Consider the following 17,434-nt stretch of genomic DNA (forward strand, 5'->3'; position numbering starts at 1 on the left):
GGGGTCGTTGCTTCTGAGTTAAAGGCAGCTTTTCCAATGTCTCATTATCCACCTTTTCCTCTCTTTCCTCCAGCCTGGGAGGCAGCGACCATGGCTCCAAGCCCGACACAGCCAAGGTGTGCCCCTCCTTGGCCTGGGCCTCTCCTCCTGCTCCGGGGGCTCCTGCTGCCTTGTGCAGACTGCAGCCCCCAGCCCTCTTGGGGCTACACAGCCTACGAGATAGTCATTCCAAGGAAACTTGGCCCCAAGGTAGGCAAAGGCAGCCAGGATGAAGTGTCCTATATCATCAGCATTCAGGGGGTAAATTACACCATCCACCTCAGGCAGAAAGACTTTGTAATAAAAAACTTCCCCGTATTCGCTCGTGACTCCTGAGGGGAAATCGTGGACAGTGGGCCCGCACCCGTCACTAAAAAGGGGCTTTTTAGGTTCACCGTCGGGATTACTGTAACAACCACTGCTGTTCTGGCGCTCACAGCACTTGTCATTGTGCACGTGAGAAAGCTCAGAGTAACCCAAGCATTGAACAGACTTGTCAGATGCTTTTGGGCTGGAGAACAGGGTCCTGAGGAGGATGCGAAGGACCAGGCAGAAGAAGGTGACTCAAAACCAGCTGAGAGTCAAAACTCCCCTGTGTAGGACTTCATGTGGCAGCAGTGGAAAGCTGGCCTTAGTCACTAGATCCAGACTGCAGCTGTAGTTGACTCATTTAAGATTGATCTAGATGCAAATGTAGCATTAGGGGACCAAGTTTCTATTCTATAGAACAGCAAAATGAAATTGTTTCGCTTGACCTCACTCAATAGGAGAAAAAAAAAGTCCTTGACAAAAATGATGGGGTGCTCAGGGTAATTTAAAAATCTGCTGGTTTACACTGACAGACCCGGGCTGAGCAAGGAGGGTGCCGGGGGGCTGAGGCTGAGCTCCAAGGCCTCAGCCCAGGGCATGGGGGTCTGCAGCAGTGGCTGCTGGAAACATCAGGAGGTGTTAAACAGGAGACAGGAGGAGGGAATAAAGGGCTCTGAGGCTTGATTGCAGGAGAAAAAGATATGGAGTATATCTAAAAGGAAATAAGGAAAAAAAAGAGGGGAAAAAAATATTCCTTACTGCTTGTGTCAGTGTCCTCTGTGAAAAGTACAAAGCTGGCGGGATCATTTGGACAGGAGCTCCTAGGAAGGCTGTGAGCAGGTAAAGAAACTGCCAGGCTGAGGTGACACAAAGCCAGGCTGCTGCGGAGGCGGCCGTGCGAGCTGAAAAAAAAAATATATATAAATTATTTCAGCACTTCCCAAAGCAGCAGCTGAACGCTGGGGAGTGGGAGTGCTTCGTGCTGGGAGAGGGGATTTACCCCGCTGGGATGGGCTATGGCTCACCGCCGGGGAGGCCCAAGGAATGAAAAATTCAGAGCTGCAGAGGTTGCTGCCTGCCGGTGCTCGCGTGTGTTCGTGTGAAATGTGGTTTGCTGTGTGTAACAAGCTGTGCCTGGCGTCCAGCAGGATCTGTGCATCATCAAGAAAAACGTCCAGAACCCACCGGTTACAGACGGCAAAGGAGGTGAGGTGGTGGCCAAGGCCATTTGTCGAATTAATTTTCTGGGAGAAGCGTTATTGTGGTTAATTCTCAAATTCACGAGTCACAGGCGATGTTTGGGCCAGGACCACACCTTGGGGAGGAGGAGGAGGGGGCGGTGAGGCTGCGTGGCTCCCCAGATCTCACTGAGGGGCAGGGGAGCAGCTCTGAACATCAACCACAGCTCCCTGGCAACGATGGCCACCATACAGCGCCCTGGTGAGGGAACCATGGCGGGGAGGGGTGCTCTTCATCCCTGTGACCTCACAGGAGCACCCATGGTCCCTGTGCCACGGCCTTGCCTTGTGTCACAGAACGTTCTGAAGGGGCACTGAGGGGCACAGCACCTGAGTGCATCAAGGAAGAGAGGGTCCTCCCCGAGCCGTCCTACTGCCATTTTGAAGGCACTGGCAATGAAGTGGCTGCAGGCACATCATGGCGGCCGGGGGCAAGCGCTGCTCCTCAGGCTGGGGGTGTGGGCAGTGCTGGTGGCATCTCTCCTCCCCAGGGCTGGCAGCTATCATCCACCGCCAGGCTATGCTGTCCACGAGATAGTCCGGCCAAGGAAACTGGCCCCCAGGGAGGGAAAAGCTGCGAGGGGAGAAGTGTCCTACGTCCTCAGGGTGGAGGGGGAGAACCGCATCATCCACCTCACACCGAAGAGAGGGCTTGTGGTGAAAAACCTGCCGGTCGTCACGTACAGACCCAGGGGGACAAGGGTGGTGAAGCAGCCCCACGTCCCCGAGGACTGCTTCTACCTAGGCTACGTGGAGGGCAGCCCCGGCTCCCTCGCCACGCTGAGCACCTGCTCGGGTCTGAGGGGGCTGCTGGAAATGGGGAACCTGAGCTACGGCATCGAACCTGTACCGGGGTCCCTCACCTTCCAGCACCTTCTCTATCGGCACGAGGAGACCCAGAACACGCCCTTGACGAGCGGATTGACGGACGAGGTGATCCAAAACCAACCAGGTGGGATGAGAGCTAAAAAACCCTTAAGAAAGCATAAGTTGTCTCAGAGACTGAAGCGCACCACGTACGTTGAGATATTTGTCGTGGTGGACCACTACCTGTTTTCCTTCCAAGGGAGCAACGAGACCTCCGTGATGCTCCTGGTTATAGATACGATCAATTTATCTGAAACATACTACTATCCTCTGAAGATTCGCATCTGCCTGATCGGGCTGGAGATCTGGACGCACAGCAACTTCATCAGGTACAGCCAGGATATAGAAGAAGTGCTTAGAAATTTTAACGACTGGGGAAATTGGGATCTTTCTCAGAGGATGAAATACGACATTGCATATTTATTTACTTACATGGACTTCGGACTAATGGTTGGGCTGGCGTACGTAGGTAGCATCTGCCAGCCTGGTTATCAGTCAGGTCTTGTCTCACACGTACGGAGCGATTTCATAACCTTTTCAATAGTTTTTACTCATGAGTTGGGTCACAACCTGGGGATGGAGCATGACAAAAAGGAGTGTGTGTGTGGAGAAGGCACCAAGTGCTTCATGACAGGAGACTCGCTCGACGGTGCCAAGGCTTTCAGCAACTGCAGCAGGCAGCGCTACTTAGAGCTGCTCAGCAGAGGGGATGGCGACTGCTTGCGCAACATCCCAGAGCCCCACAGACCAAAACTGCCCTATTTTAAGCATTGTGGCAACAAGGTGATGGATGAGGGAGAGCAGTGTGACTGCGGGGGGCCGCAGGAGTGCCGAGGCAATCCCTGCTGTCACCGAAGCCACAGGCTGAAGCTGGGGGCCGTCCGCTCCGTTGGGCAATGCTGTCAGAACTGCCACTTTGGGGCTGCAGGACACAAGTGCAGGTCGGAGGCGGATGAGTGCGACTTGCCTGAACATTGCAATGGGATTTCCAAGTGGTGCCCAGAGGATCTGCACGTGCACGACGGGACACCGTGCAGCGGTGACGGCTACTGCTACTGCGGGAAATGCACGACCTGTGACAACCTGTGCCGAAAAGTCTTCGGGAAGGAAGCTCGGGGTGCTCCAGAAAGTTGCTTCAAAAAGCAGAACGTGAAAGGGGATCGATTTGGCAACTGTGGCCGCGATGGGAGTGAAGTTGCTTTTGTGGGATGCAAACCCCAAAACGCTCTGTGTGGAAGGCTGCAGTGCGTCAGTGTGAAGAGGATACCCTACCACGCCAGCATCGATACACCTGATATCAGAGAAGGGCTTGATGGCACCAGATGTGGGCCAGAAAAGATCTGTATTAGCAAGACACGCACGGATGCCACGGTGGGGACAAAGTGCGATGGGAAGGTTTTGTGTGGGGGGAAAGGGGTTTGCAACAACCTCGAATGCTGCCACCGCGAAGCTGGCTGGGCTCCTCCGGACTGCCGGTTCCACGGCCTGGGAGGGAGCGTGGACAGCGGCCCTCCACCGCCTCTCACGATGTCCAGGGTGGAGGTTGTCCAAAGCAAGGTGTTTGGGATGGTGATGGGGATCACAGTTCCCATTGCCCTTGTTCTGACCGCTCTCGTTGCTGTAACCACGTACAGAAGGGCCATAGCTGCGTTTTTCAGGACAAGTTTAGCCACAGAGAGAAGCGAGACTCCTGCAGATGAGGAGCAGAGTATGGATGAAGATGTTTAAAAGACCATGAAAGCAGTGGGAAACGCACCAGCTGAGGTTTGGAAAGGACTGCGGGCCCTGCGGGTATGACCCCGAAGCTGGATTTTGCACAAAGTGATTTACACAACTGTGTAAACTGTATGAAAGTTAATTACACAAAACTTGAGTATTTCCTCTTCTTGTATTACCTACTATGTAAGTAAATTTGGGTTGGACCCAGCAAGTGAAGCTGTTAGAAAATAAAGAGTGTAAAAGTTAGAGAGTTGTTTTCAATGCAGCTGAAGATCTGTTTTGTTTTCTATAGAGCAGGGGCACCTTAGTAAATAATTCACTTGAGCATCTAGAAGAGCATAGACAGGTTCATGTGAAGTCCTGCTCACCTGGTTCAGCAGAGATGCTCCACTGGGTCAAAGCAGATTATTTTTGTGAGTGTTGTAGCTGAGCAGGAGTTGGCACAAAGAACAGAAGGGGAAAGTGCAGTCAAGGCATGGAAGTTGTCGCTGTTTTTTTAATGCTACTTTGTAATTTTTCACTCCTTGCAGCTGGCTGTTAGTAAGGCACATGTTCTGATTTTTATAGTGAATTAAAAGTCAGAGATTGAAAAATATTCACCTTTGCTTTACTGTTAATTTGTAATGGCAAATACTTAGAGAAGTAAAACATCCTTTGACCACCTGCCCTCAAAGGAGCTGTACCAGATCTCTGAGCTGTTACATACACTTTGCTGCATTTCTAGAGATATTTCCACGAGGAGGAAGTCTGTACTAAAGATTTACCAAGTTTGAAGATCCATTTACAATCCGTACACATCTGCAAAATAAATAACTATCTTCACTGAAGTGTCTGTGTCCGACAGCTCTGCTCGGGCTGCTCCAGCACTACAGCTAACTTCGCTGCTGGCAAGACAGTTCCCACCAGCCAGCCTGACAGCGGGTCTGGCTGACGTGGCTAAAATGCGCCGAGGTCTCGTTAGGACGCTGCCTGCTCCCCTTCCACGCAGGGCTTCATCAGAGCAGGGTGGACGTGGAGCCCTCCGCGTCGGGCGGGCTGGCGGGGAGCGTGCTGGCGTAGAACTTCTTCTGGGAGCGCAGGAGAGGAGTCTGAGTGTCAACGTCCCGGCAGGCGTTGCGTTTGAGGGAGAGGAAGACGTGCTGCGTCCAGCCGTACACGATGCAGTTCAGAAGCCCCTGGGAAGCTGCTGTCAGAGCCTGGGAGAGACCACAGGGGAGCTCAGGGCTGCCTTGTCAGCCAGCACGGCACAGCGCTCCGCGGCTCCCTGCCAGGCTGTGAGACCTGGCATGTCAGGCCAAGCCTCCCACTTCCAGCCTGATTTTATCTATCTGCATCCTAACGTGACCTTAGTGCAGTCTACAACTACCTGAAGGGAGGTTGTAGTGAAGTGGGAGTCAGCCTCTGCTCCCAGGCAACCAGAGACAGGATAAGAGGACACAGCCTCAAGCTTGGCCAGGGGAGGGTCAGGTTGGCCATTAGGAAGCATTTCTTCTCAGCAAGGGTCATTAGCCATTGGAAGGGGCTGCCCAGGGAGGTGGTGGAGTCACCATCTCTGGATGTGTTTAAGAAAAGCCTGGCCATGGCACTTAGTGCCCTGGTCTAGTTGCCATGGTGGTGTCAGGGCAATGGTTGGACTCGATGATCCCAGAGGGCTCTTCCAACCTCATTGATTCTGTGACAGAGGAATCTCACGGTTATTTTAACAACCTTTGCTAAATGCTGCCTCAGACACATCAAGCAGCTGGACAAGTGTCATGGAGGAATTGTATTTGGAGACTTTCATAGAAATGCAATAAACTAACTGATTTCTGGGGATTCTAGTCCTATTTCCTACCCTTTCCATGGTGCTGTGATTTTGGCTACTGAGGCCTTTTCAAGCCTGTGAAAAAACATAAAGCAACTAACAAAGACCTTTGCCAACCAAAGGCATAAATCAATCAATCAGACTCATGATCTCTGTGGCCACGAACACGCTTTGTCTCGCAGAGATCAGAAACAGGCAAACACTCATTTTCGTGTTCAGGGAGAGAAGGCAAAACAGAGGAGGTTGCATGGGAAGACCTTTACCTGCAGGATCAGAAGAGCCATGTAGATTTTGCTGTTTGTTGACACTGTCAGCTTCAGCACTCCAAGGAGGACAGCTGTGAAAAGAGAAGGACAAGAGGGTATTGCTTTAACCGCGTCTCTTTGGCATTTCATTGCCAGGCACTATGTCTTAGGAGAATGTTGTGAAAATAACGCAGCTCTCTGCTAACCTGGGGCCCAGCAGCAGAAGAATGCGATGGGGTAAAAAACCACTCGTTGTTCCACCATCTTAATCATGGCCCACTGCTGATCCCCCAGGAATCCCGTGGAGTTGACGAACCTTTTGTACAAACCTCGGGCTTGACTGAGTATAACCTAAAAAAGAACGAGCAGACATCGTTTGTACTTCGTGCATGTGCTCTGGTCTGGCTTGTTCATCTAGGACGGAGTATCCCATGGCTTTTTTAGCCAAAACCTCATTTCAATCTATCAAACCTTTTCAGGCAAGGGAGCACAGCTGCTTTGTACGTGATCTTTTCTGAACTCAAGACTCTGAATTGATCTGGGGTCTTGCTGACCCATGCAGTGTGTGATCTCTGCTGCCTTGCTCTGAGCCTTCTCTACCTGCTAAATCCTTTTTGGGATGCGCTGACAGAACATGGGATTCCAGATGGATTTATACGGCAGCACAATGATATTTTCTCTTCCCTATCACCCTTTTGAAAAGGGAAGCAGCACCACACAGCTCTTCCCCCAACATTGCCTGGCCCCTGCTAACACCCAAGCAAAAGATGACAAAGGGCAAATTTTCTCACATTGATCATCTGGCTAGTGTGCAAGGACCGTGTTTCTTACCAGAATGGCTGTGAAGCTGATCAGAAAGGAAATGAGGAAGACCCCAATGCCATAGAAATGCATCGCACGGCAAACAGAGCCGCTGAGGGTTTGCGGCTCGTTGGCGGGCACGGCTATTTCCATGTGCATCAACAGACACCTGTGGGGAGAAAGGGCATGGCCTGAGCTCCTGCCGCCGCTCAGACGCTGCGGGGCTGTTTCAGGGAGATGTGTGAAGCTTACCCGTGCTTCTGGCTGAAGTTCTGGTAGCAATTACTGCTGTTGCCCAGGCAAAACACAGGCACCATGAGAAGGAAAGGGATCAGGCTAAGAGAAGAAAGGACAATGGCACAGTTAGTTGCTGCACTGCAGCGCTCCCAGCCCCAGCCAAACACTACTTGGTTTTTCTCCTGTCACTACAGAGGACTTAAAAATTGTTTTTATTGACACTGCTCTGGAAGAGTATTTTATCAGCTTTACTAACTCTTGCACTTCCATTCATGCCAGCAATACATTGGTAAAGGGAGCACTTTCTGAAAAACTATATAGTTAATATAGTTGTAACTAACTTGGTTAGAGAAAGGCCCTTCCATCCAAAACCTCTTACTCTGAGTTTGTAACTCTGCTGTTACTGATGAGCTTTACAGGTTGTAGTAAAACTTGCTTCAAAATAAGCAGGAAGCAGAGATCAGCACACTACAGTTCACCAAAACCACATCATTCTGCCAGAGAGAATGAAATCTTACCTCGACGAGATCGTTGCTATTCGGCCAATGCAACTGGCGTAACCTACAACCTGCAAAATCCAAAGAGCTTAATTTAATGATCGTTTCTGTACAGCCACTGGTTCACGGGAACTTCATGTTCTGGTGAAGAAATGCAGGCAATTTGGAGTGTCCTGGTCCCTGCTCACCAGGAAATGTACTTTGGCAGCTTGCATCCACACACCAGCTACGACAATACAACGTGGGCACAGCTGTAGTGGTGGGGAATTATGGTAGGTGTTGGGTTTTGAATGGGAGTCCAGCAAGAAGGAACCTGGTCCTACAAGTGGAGCCAAACCCTATGGACGAGAGCCCTTGAAACAGACTGATCTGCCCAGCGTGCTGCTACCGAAGAGACAGATGGAACAGCTGGGACACAAAGATTGCTCCGGGGAAGAGAAAGGCTATATAGGGGCACGGGGCTGATGGGTTCCGTGGGAAGAGCTGCATAAAGAGTCTGTTATCTTGCAGCAACACATCAGGAGCCACACACTGGTCACGGCGACGGTGGTGCCTCGCTGTTTAGCCAGGTGTGAGGAATGAAACAACTGCAAGGAGAGATTTTGGTCACACGGCATGTGAAGTGTTTGTTCAGCCTGCAATGCAGAGAGTATTTTTCTGAGTACTATGTCCTTGTTCCTCGGTTCCCAGCGATTATACAGGCTCCCCAAAGGGCTTTTGTAAAGAGTCAAGTGGTCCTTTTATCACCAGCTCACTTCCGTCACACCTCCCATCTCAAACTCTTACAATACTTACTGACGCTCTCGAACACTACGACACCTGGGAGGGACAGAAATCGTCCGTTCTCAGTCCCAGGCTGTCCAGGCACCCCTTGCTTTCCTGTCCCCTCTGCCGTGCACTGGCAGAAGGGCAGTGACAGCAGCCAACCAGTCACTCAGCTGGTGCAAACTGCTGTTCTTCTAACTGCAGAAGAACCACAGCAATGCCTAGTCCTGAGCTGTATCTGCTCCGAGGTGCACACTGCCATTGGCCTTCGCCTGCTTTGGTCTTGCAAGCCTAATGTCTCACTGAGATCCTACAGCAGACCCAGCTGTAACTCCGCTGACCTCAGTGGGCAAGATATGTCAATTCATACAGCCATGGGGCAGAAGGGCCTTCAGAGTCCCTGTGGTGAGATACACTGTTATGTACTCACCTCCTAAATCCCACCACAATCCCCCAGTTAGACCTTGGTACCCAACGGCTGTTGCATGTCAGTGCTGCTCACCTGGGGGGGCATCCTGTGAAGGTTCTGATTGTATTTCATCTTTAGGTCCACGTACAGATGCCAGGTGTAGTTGACAGTGTATAGAAAAGAGGCCACATAGAATATCTGAGAAATACAAACAGACAGTATTTCAGTCCTACAATAATAGTTCATAACACACTTAATTCATCGCTGATGAACCTGAAGCCCGTGGGCCAGAGGCAGGATGCCAAGCAGCATAGTGGACTGCCAAAGGTGAGGGTCCCTGCACAGCCCCTGTGCTCATCTGGGTTGCAGGGGGGCACCGACTGGGAAGAGCCAGGTAGGGGAGGGGTTCCCACCTTAGATCACACAAAGGCAGCTTCACTTTGGCCCCAAACCAGGGACAGGAGAACTAATGGCAGCAAACTGTCTTAAAAATACAAATCTTTGTGACTTGGCTCATATTTTGGCCCAAATCCTGGCAATAAAAGGTTCAAAAGCACTTTGACCCCTCTCTATGCCACATCCATTAGGAAACACAACACAGATGCAGCACTTTGATTTGCTTCTCACATCATGAGCTAACTACACAGTGAATTCACGGAAACAGAAAACAATAGTATATTTAAAGAGGAAAGTGAGGGCAGAGAATATCTGCACTAAGCCTGAGTTAACATCCCCAGAGCCCTTTTCTCTCCATGAGAAAAAAGGAGGAAAGAAAAGATGCAGAACAGTTTCCCACTGAGAGTTTCACAGCCCTTGATTCCAGCTTGAGATGAGACCAAAATATCTAAAATTTCCTTTAAAAAAACCCCAAATCTTTCTTGCATTTGTTTCTGAAACCATGGTTGGTCCAGGCAGTCCAGTATAAACAGCGTTGCCTAATTGCACTATATATATGTGTGGGCTGTGTTTGTTACAGGAAACACATGCTTCAGCGGCAGAGGCAAAGAGGAAGGGCTGGACAAGTGAATTTTTTTGTGGATTTGTTATCCTCTGCCAAAGAGGCAAGGAGCACAGATTCACCACTCTGGTATCATCTAAGACTGGGCAAGTAGTCACTAAAGAAAGCTGGTGTCCTTCACTGAGGCTGCAAATCCTTTTGGCTGCCTCAAGAGGCTGAGTCCAAGGGGCTGCTGCTTTGCAGCAGGAACATTGCCCTGACTTTCCAGCTCATTAGACAAGGTTTAATGAGAGTTTGTTGCCCTTCAGTTACTTCCAGGGAAGGTCATCAAAACAGTTCACAAAGGTTATTCTCTTGCTCTTCAGAATGCCTTAGAGAGGCTCCCAAAATGTCAGCACTGCCTTGTTTTTTGGAAGAGGGAACCCAAAGCCACTCGTGAAGCTGCCAGCAGAAAGTGAAGGGAGATCTGCTCTCCCGAGCCCCAGCGTCGGGGCTGTGGACAGTCCTGCCATGCTCACCGCGAGGAGATAAAGCAGGAGCTGGGAGACATGAGAGTCCCTCATTATAACGCTTCTGCGGCTCCCCTTTGTGCTCATCAGCGTGAGCGGAGCCTGCCAGGACATTATTAGGCCAATGGAACTGAACTGGAAGAATGTGGGGGGATTGTGCAATTATAACCACAATCTTTATTCTGTGACTTTATTATTGTAATGCAAAGGCAAGGTGAGGAGGAGGAGAGAACAAAGTCAAGGGACAGCAGAAGGGAGCAGTATTTACATTTAATATCAACCAAGGGTCTGGGGCTGAACCAGGGGAAGTCCAAGAAACAAAGCAATCTCCTCCTTTACGACACAGTATGGATGCTGGGGGAGTTCCATCGGCTGCGATGTCAGCCCGTGGTGATAAAGTGATGGCAAACAGGCTGAAAAAGGCAAAATATTGTCCGGCTCCTAAGGCAATCCCTTGAGACAACCACAACCTTGTGAGTCTCTCCAAGGGCTGCCATGTCCAAACACTACTGCTGAGCAGTCCCGAGCCTGTCCTCACCCTTCTCCTTCAGTGCATTTTTTTCTAGGTGTTTGTGTGCAAAGAAGCCATGTGTATTTATGAGACACCCAGGAATGCAACCCTTGCGAGACTTCTCCGCTCAGGACGGGCAGAATGAGGCCAGGAGACATTTACTCACTGCCTTTGGTTACAGATCACTTCTGCTCTGCAGAAGCTGCTGGTTAAACCTGTTACTGGCTCCTGCTTACGCACAAGGTGTTCCCACCACACAAGGGCATTGCTGGGGTGTTTAGTAAGGAGGTGTCCTGCGCTGGGTCACGTGCACCATGCAGGCACGGTTGCTATGGCAAGTGCTCTGCTTGTTTTAATTTCTCCCAGAGCAAACAGCAGCGACAGCTCTTGCCAGACACAAGCTGGCTCTGCCAACCGCGGCAGCCCTCCTGCCAGGGGTGGTCTGCTGGTGGCACGCAGGAGAGAAGCCCGGTGCCCCTGTGGTTGAGTTCGGGATGTGGCAGGCACCCTGCCCACCCCAGCACAGCACCCTGGCTGTCCCCCGTGGGGCTGAGGCAAAGATAAGTCCTGCAAGGACTTGCCCAAGGCCCCGCGCTGCCTTTCCCAGTGTGAAAGTAAAGCTCCCGCCTCGCCCCCATCCCTTGCTGGTGTCCCTGACAAGCACGGCCACGGGCTGGAAAAGCAAGGGCAGGAAGGGGCCAGAAATGCGTGGGAGCACGGCATGCTCTCAGGGTCTCCGCTGAGAGATGATGGTGCATTGTCTGTATCCATCCTACTTCTCCTCTAGCAGTGCAACCTGTCTTCTCCAGGCCAGAAAAAGGTCACACCAGCACGAGGAACTGTCCCCCTGGGCAAAGCTGCAAGGGAAACAGCTCAGGAACACCCTCAGTCCCGCATGCTCCTTCCACCTTCTGGCTCTGAAAAGCCTCTCTCACGCTCTTCTCATTTTCCCCTGTACCATCATCTAAAAACCATCTTTGATACTGTCCTGCATCATTCCCAAGCAGCCGAGTTACCCACACCCCATGAACACATTGCGGTGCTTCCACAGCAGCACAGGGGAGCTCGAGGAACCAGAGATAAGCCAGGAGCGGCACCGCTGCTCTCGCCATCGTGCCTAACACGGTTTTACCCACGAGAACAGCTGCTGAAGCAACCCTGGGCAGCAGGAGCCCATCCCCAGACCCACGCCAGCATGAACACTTCCACACTGCACACACAGCTGCTCCCCTGCCCTCTCTGAGGTGCCCGGGGGGCCTCTCCAGCTCCACACGCTGCCGCTCAGCAACGACCTTTCAGTTCCCATCCACGGGTACCATCACGCGCCCAGGGAGCTGCTCGAGCCCACACGCCACACATCAAGGCTCCCGAAAGCCACTTGCTCTTCCCCAGCCACATTTTTGTGGGCGCTTGAAAAGGAAACTAAGCGCAGAGATCATCGCTCTGGCCCAAGCTTGGCCGTACCCTGCAGAGTTTTTCGAGAGCGGTGATTTGCAAAGCCTAATGCTGAAATGGGAACTCGGTGAGACAAAAGCAAACTGTCAGGAACACGGTATTGCACTCACTCCCCTCCAATTAGTCTCCAGCACACGAAATCAGCTGGAAAGCAGCCGAATCGCTGGGATGTGGGGCTGAGCTTGCGCTGACGGAGCAGCCCCTGAGCATCCTTGGGATTGTTTGAGAGAGGATAGGGCCAGGTCAGCAAGAGCAGGGCTGTTTGTGTGAGTCATGTTGTAAGTCTGAGCTCAAGCGAATCGCAGAATGTGCCTGTTCCTGCCCAGGAGGGAGGAAGCACAAAGAGGAATAGAAAAGCTGCCGTGTGAGAGGCACAGAGATCATCGTCGGCACGGGTCCAACGGGAAATAGATTAAGACCCACCTACTCACTTTACACAAGCAACCCAAACGTGGCAACCACAAATCCCATGCTCTCTCTGCCTTCCTCATTGCCTCTTGCCGCCCAGATGAACCTAAAACCACGCATTGTTATCTCTGTTATACACACAAGGTGAGGAGATCTGATAAATCAAGTTCACACGGGGAGTCTCTGCCAAAGCCTGTCTAGAAACAGCCCCCCCCAGCCACGCTCTGATCACCAGCGAGGCTAATTAAGGCAATGGGTGTAAAGTAACAGCGCGAACGGTGATGCCAAGGCTACTCACCTGTCCTGTCGCTTGCAGGTTGTAGCAGATGAGATCCTGCTTGGAGGTTGGCGTGCTATAGAGAAGGGTCCCAGCGAGCCAGCACATGCCCAGAAATAGGTCGGAGAGGCTCAGGTAGAAGAGAGGACGAACCTGGGAAAAGTTAAAGCGGTCAGCAGGTCTGGGCGGTGGTCACGACGCTCCCACGACCACCTGCAGCAGCAGTTTTACCCCGTCATCTAATCACTCTTTGGTCCCCCAGCTCTGCTGGCAGGGCAGCTCTCCTTTGCTGACTCTTGCTCTCTCGAGCTGTTTGAACGCAGACACCCCGCTCTAACCGCCCTGTCTGACACAAGCAACTCCCCACGACCCAAGAGCAGCATCAACTCTTACAGAAAATATCTCAAAGGTCCAGAATGTCACAACTTTGCAGACTGGGACAGGTTGGCAGGGAGGAGTGATGGTATTTGTTAAATCAACTGATAGAAACATCAAACTTTCGGTGAACACAAACACTACTTCAGTTCTGAAATAACTTGAAACAGACTTTTTTTCCTATGTGTTTCATGTTTTGTGACTAAGGCTGAGTCTATTTTACATGCCAGATTGATTTTCACTACGACTCTCCCTGCTGCACACCGCATCTTGCTGGAACAGAGTCGCGTCTCCTCTAAGGGCACTTTCCAGCCCATTTCCAGTTTGCATGCACTGGCCAAAAGGACCGTAAATCCTGCAGGAAAACATTTGTGCAAAATTCTGGCCAACATTTTCGTTGTTAGTGGGAGAGCAGACACTCTGGAAAAGCAGCCTAATTATCTAGATTCTTAATTGTAGTCTTTGGTACCTAATTTTCAGCATCCTGGAGAGAAAATGATGGCATTTTTTTTTTCCCTACAGGAAATTATAATGCTAAACACAGCATGGAAACATTTCAGGAGACCTTGATATTAAGAAGGTTTTTTTTTCATGGAACTGAGCTTTTGGTGAGATTTGCTTCAGTATTGTCCTTCAAGTAAATGTTCGCCACCCATCACGTTGTGTGATAGTTATTCCTGTGAGCAGCAAGAAAGAGCTTAGTCAGGCTGATGAGGGGTAAGGTAGATCTGATTGAACCAGCTCTGCCCTGATGGCACAGCTTGAGGGAGATCTACCTGGTGTCTTCCTGGCCCCCCCTCCCAGGCTCTTCTCTAGCAACAAGTGTCCTTGGACCAAGGCACTGCTGGTTGGTTGAGGAGCTATTTTGGCACAGACCTAAATAAAGAAGTAGGTGACACAGTGGTAAGTGAAAGGCAGCATGGCTCTTCTTTGTAAAAGGGAAAAGAAAAAAACCCAAATGGTATTTATAAAATAGAGGAAGGGAATGTAAAGATGTAATGATTCAGATGAGCTGCCAGGCTGGAGCACACATGTTGATTTAGCTCTGTCTGGCCATTGCCCAGGGACATCTGCCTGCACAGAACCTGTTGACGTGACAGAGGAAATTCTTTCTTCGCTGCTTGCCATCATCTCTTCTGAATGATTTAGCTCAGGCTGAAGAGTTTTATTGACCCCGTAGAGACAGAAAACAAGCCTCAAGAATGCAGTATGTGATTTCCTAGGCTGGGGGCTGGAGGGGAAGTGTTTATAACATTGTTCTCCTCCCAGCCTCCAGAGCTGTTTATTTTTAAACATTTTATTCTGGAGCCTCATGACTCAGGGAATAAGCTGTTTGTGGCAGCTTTGATATGGATCTCTTCCAGCCCCTTTGTTTACAAATTTCCACTTAAGACCAGAAACATGGGGACAAGGCGATGGGGAAGTTCCTGAAGATTTTGCCGCTTTTGAAACACCAGCGACGGATCTCCCCTGGCAGCAGAACAAGAGTCTGGAAGCCTGATGCAGGCGAGTCACTCCAGCTAGTATCCATCCCTCCTATCTGCATTTGCAGAAATAATCTGAGCAGAAACATCTGGACTCCCTCGAGCAGGAAGGATCCATCTGGGACCTGGAGCCATGTGTGGCTCACAGCTAGAGTGCAGCTCCCAAGCCACAGCCACATCATGTGACTAATAGCACAAGGGCTCCTGAGTAACACAGACTACTAGCCATGGAATTAAACAGGCCGAGGCTGCTGAGTCACGCTGGGACACCTGCCAAACCCAGCTCCATATCATACCAGAGTGGAGAACCCCAGGAGAGAACCACATCTGGAGCTCTCCAGGTGCAGAAGATGTGGTAGATGGAGCCTTTGATATGCACCTTGTGCAGCACAAGCTCAGGCAGGTTTTCCATCCCAGCACTAAGGTGAAGTCCCAGCCTTCCTTCCTTCCTCTTCCTCCCCGGGAACGCATGGAGATCTCCACAGCTCATTCTTGATGTGCTGGGCAGAGCATTTCCAGGAGGCTGCCTGCCTGGGAGCAAGACTGCCCTGCATGTTGTAAGAGGTGCAAATTTGCCCTGCAAACCTGGACACCCATTCTCCTCTCCACTCTGCTTCATCCAACGAGGTGTCAGTTGTTAGCTTGGTTGCATGCCTCCCTTCCCTGGGGATAACTCACTGCATTCCCTGGAAGTCCTGTTCTCTGGGCTGCAGATCAAACCCATGATGTACTTCAGTTGGTGGCTCCTGTGTGTGGCCAGGGTGGATCTTCCAAAACCCCACTGCAGAGTCCAGCACAACAAACGGCTTTTCAGCCTGGTCTCTTTTCGTCTGAACTTTGCAGCATCTTTGAGTTGTATCAGTTTTAGTAGCGCACCTGCCTGGAAAAACCACTCAGACATACCCGAAGACGGACACCTGTAAATACATTTCCTACAGGGGCTTCTCCAATTTGCACTTCAGCAGCTTTGTACACAGCTCCTCAGCCCTCCAGGCGTTTTGCCCCATGGAAGAGGATACACTAATAAATACTCATTCCCAGGAATGACTGGAGGACTTTCCCAGAGCAGCAGAAAGCGCAGGGCTAAGGCACCTGCTTCTCCCTGCGTGAGTGCAGCTCAAGGTTAGTCCCTTCAACTATCACAAAGGGCCAAACTCTTGGCAAGCCCTTTGCCTCCCAGCTGTTAAACGAGGTTTAACCACATAAACCTGAGACCTCCAGCTGCTCCTAGCAGAGTGCCTGACCCACCTGGGTCTTTGCTACACGCACGACCCATCTGCAAGGTACCGACACCTCGACTTAGGGAGGGGAAAAGGAGGCGCAGACCTTACCTCGGGGGACCGCACTGCATTTTGAAAGATGGCGTAGGCAATAATTGAGCTGGAACCTATAACACTGAGAAAAACAAAGCAGAGGTTGGAACAGGAGCACATCTGCCTCGCTGGGAGAAGCGATTTCTCTTTTTTCCCGGAGAAAATCGTCGTTGCAATAGTAACTCCAGCCCGGCATCGCGGGGCCGCGGGTTTAGCAGCGCGCTGTACCTGAGCACGGCCATGGTGAACTGGATCCACTGGAGCGCCGAGAAGACCTGGGGAGAAGGACGGGGACGAGCTCAGCACCCCGCGCTGCGGGCGGGCACGCACCGGGGGGCCGCGGGCCGGGGGCACGTCCCAGCCCCGGAAGGGGGCGGGCAGGGCTGCCGGTGCCGCGGGGTACGGAGCGGGGCGCAGGGCTAGGGAGGGCATGGGGGCGACGGGGCGCGCACGGAGGGGACGGGCAGGGTCCCGGGAGAGGGGACGGGCAGGGTCCCCCGGGGTCCCGGTGCCGGCGGGGCTCGCTCACCTCCTGCCAGCCCCCGTCCAGCCGGGCCGCCTCCGCCGGGAGGGCCATGGGCACCCACCGCCGCCGCCGCACCGCTCCCGGGGCTGCGGGCACCGCCCGCGCTCCGCCCCGGGGCCACCCCGCGCCCGGCCCGCCCCGCGCCCGGCCCCCGCCGTCGGGGCCGGCTGAGGACAGCGCCCGGTCGTAGAGAGGGGCTGATGGGGACCGGAGCCCCGGGGGAACAGCGGGGCCGGTGTCCCGGGGACCCGCGCGTCCGCCGCCGTGCATCCCCGCCGGGCTGCAGAGCCCGACCCAGCCCCGGCTGGAGGGCTCGCGGGGGACCCCCGCACCGAACACCCCGTGGTGGTGTGCCCAGTCACCTTTCCAGGGGCCGGCCCGAAGCGACCCTGCTCGGCTTCCCCCGTTAAGTTGGCACCGGGCTCCACATCTCGTCTTCATAGCACCGCCTCTCGGTGACGTCACGAGCGGCGGGGAGCTGCTTTAAGGCGCGCGCGGGCGGCGGCACCTGTGAGGGGGCGCGCGCGGGCGGCGGCACCTGTGAGGGGGCGCGCGCGGGCGGCGGCACCTGTGAGGGGGCGCGCGCGGGCGGCGGCACCTGTGAGGGGGCGCGCGCGGGCGGCGGCACCTGTGAGGGGGCGCGCGCGGGCGGCGGCACCTGTGAGGGGGCGCGCGCGGGCGGCGGCAC

The 17,434-nt window shown here is 52.7% G+C and overlaps 2 protein-coding genes across 3 annotated transcripts; one reads left to right on the forward strand and one right to left on the reverse strand.

The window, feature by feature from the left end:
- Window positions 1-1,965: 1,965 nt before the first annotated feature.
- On the forward strand, window positions 1,966-4,193 carry LOC137670178 (disintegrin and metalloproteinase domain-containing protein 20-like). The gene has a single exon (XM_068412865.1). It carries the CDS (start codon window positions 1,983-1,985, stop codon window positions 4,179-4,181), a length of 2,199 nt encoding a protein of 732 aa, XP_068268966.1. The 5' UTR covers window positions 1,966-1,982; the 3' UTR covers window positions 4,182-4,193.
- Window positions 4,194-4,618: 425 nt separating this feature from the next.
- TMEM116 (transmembrane protein 116) lies at window positions 4,619-17,146 on the reverse strand. 2 transcript variants are annotated; one of them, XM_068412826.1, is made up of 11 exons: window positions 17,109-17,146; window positions 16,449-16,495; window positions 16,239-16,302; window positions 13,070-13,201; window positions 9,024-9,128; window positions 7,778-7,827; window positions 7,275-7,358; window positions 7,053-7,191; window positions 6,428-6,572; window positions 6,240-6,313; window positions 4,619-5,368 (listed from the first exon to the last, which is right to left on the reverse strand). In XM_068412826.1, exons 2-11 carry the CDS (start codon window positions 16,460-16,462, stop codon window positions 5,168-5,170), a joined length of 1,008 nt encoding a protein of 335 aa, XP_068268927.1. In that variant the 5' UTR covers window positions 16,463-16,495; window positions 17,109-17,146; the 3' UTR covers window positions 4,619-5,167. The 2 variants fall into 2 exon arrangements, with proteins under 2 accessions (XP_068268927.1, XP_068268926.1); XM_068412825.1 differs by lacking the exon at window positions 17,109-17,146 and adding an exon at window positions 16,750-16,831.
- Window positions 17,147-17,434: the final 288 nt, after the last annotated feature.

The sequence above is a fragment of the Nyctibius grandis genome, chromosome 14 (genome assembly GCF_013368605.1).
Source record: "Nyctibius grandis isolate bNycGra1 chromosome 14, bNycGra1.pri, whole genome shotgun sequence".
NCBI classification, from domain to species: Eukaryota; Metazoa; Chordata; class Aves; order Nyctibiiformes; family Nyctibiidae; genus Nyctibius; species Nyctibius grandis.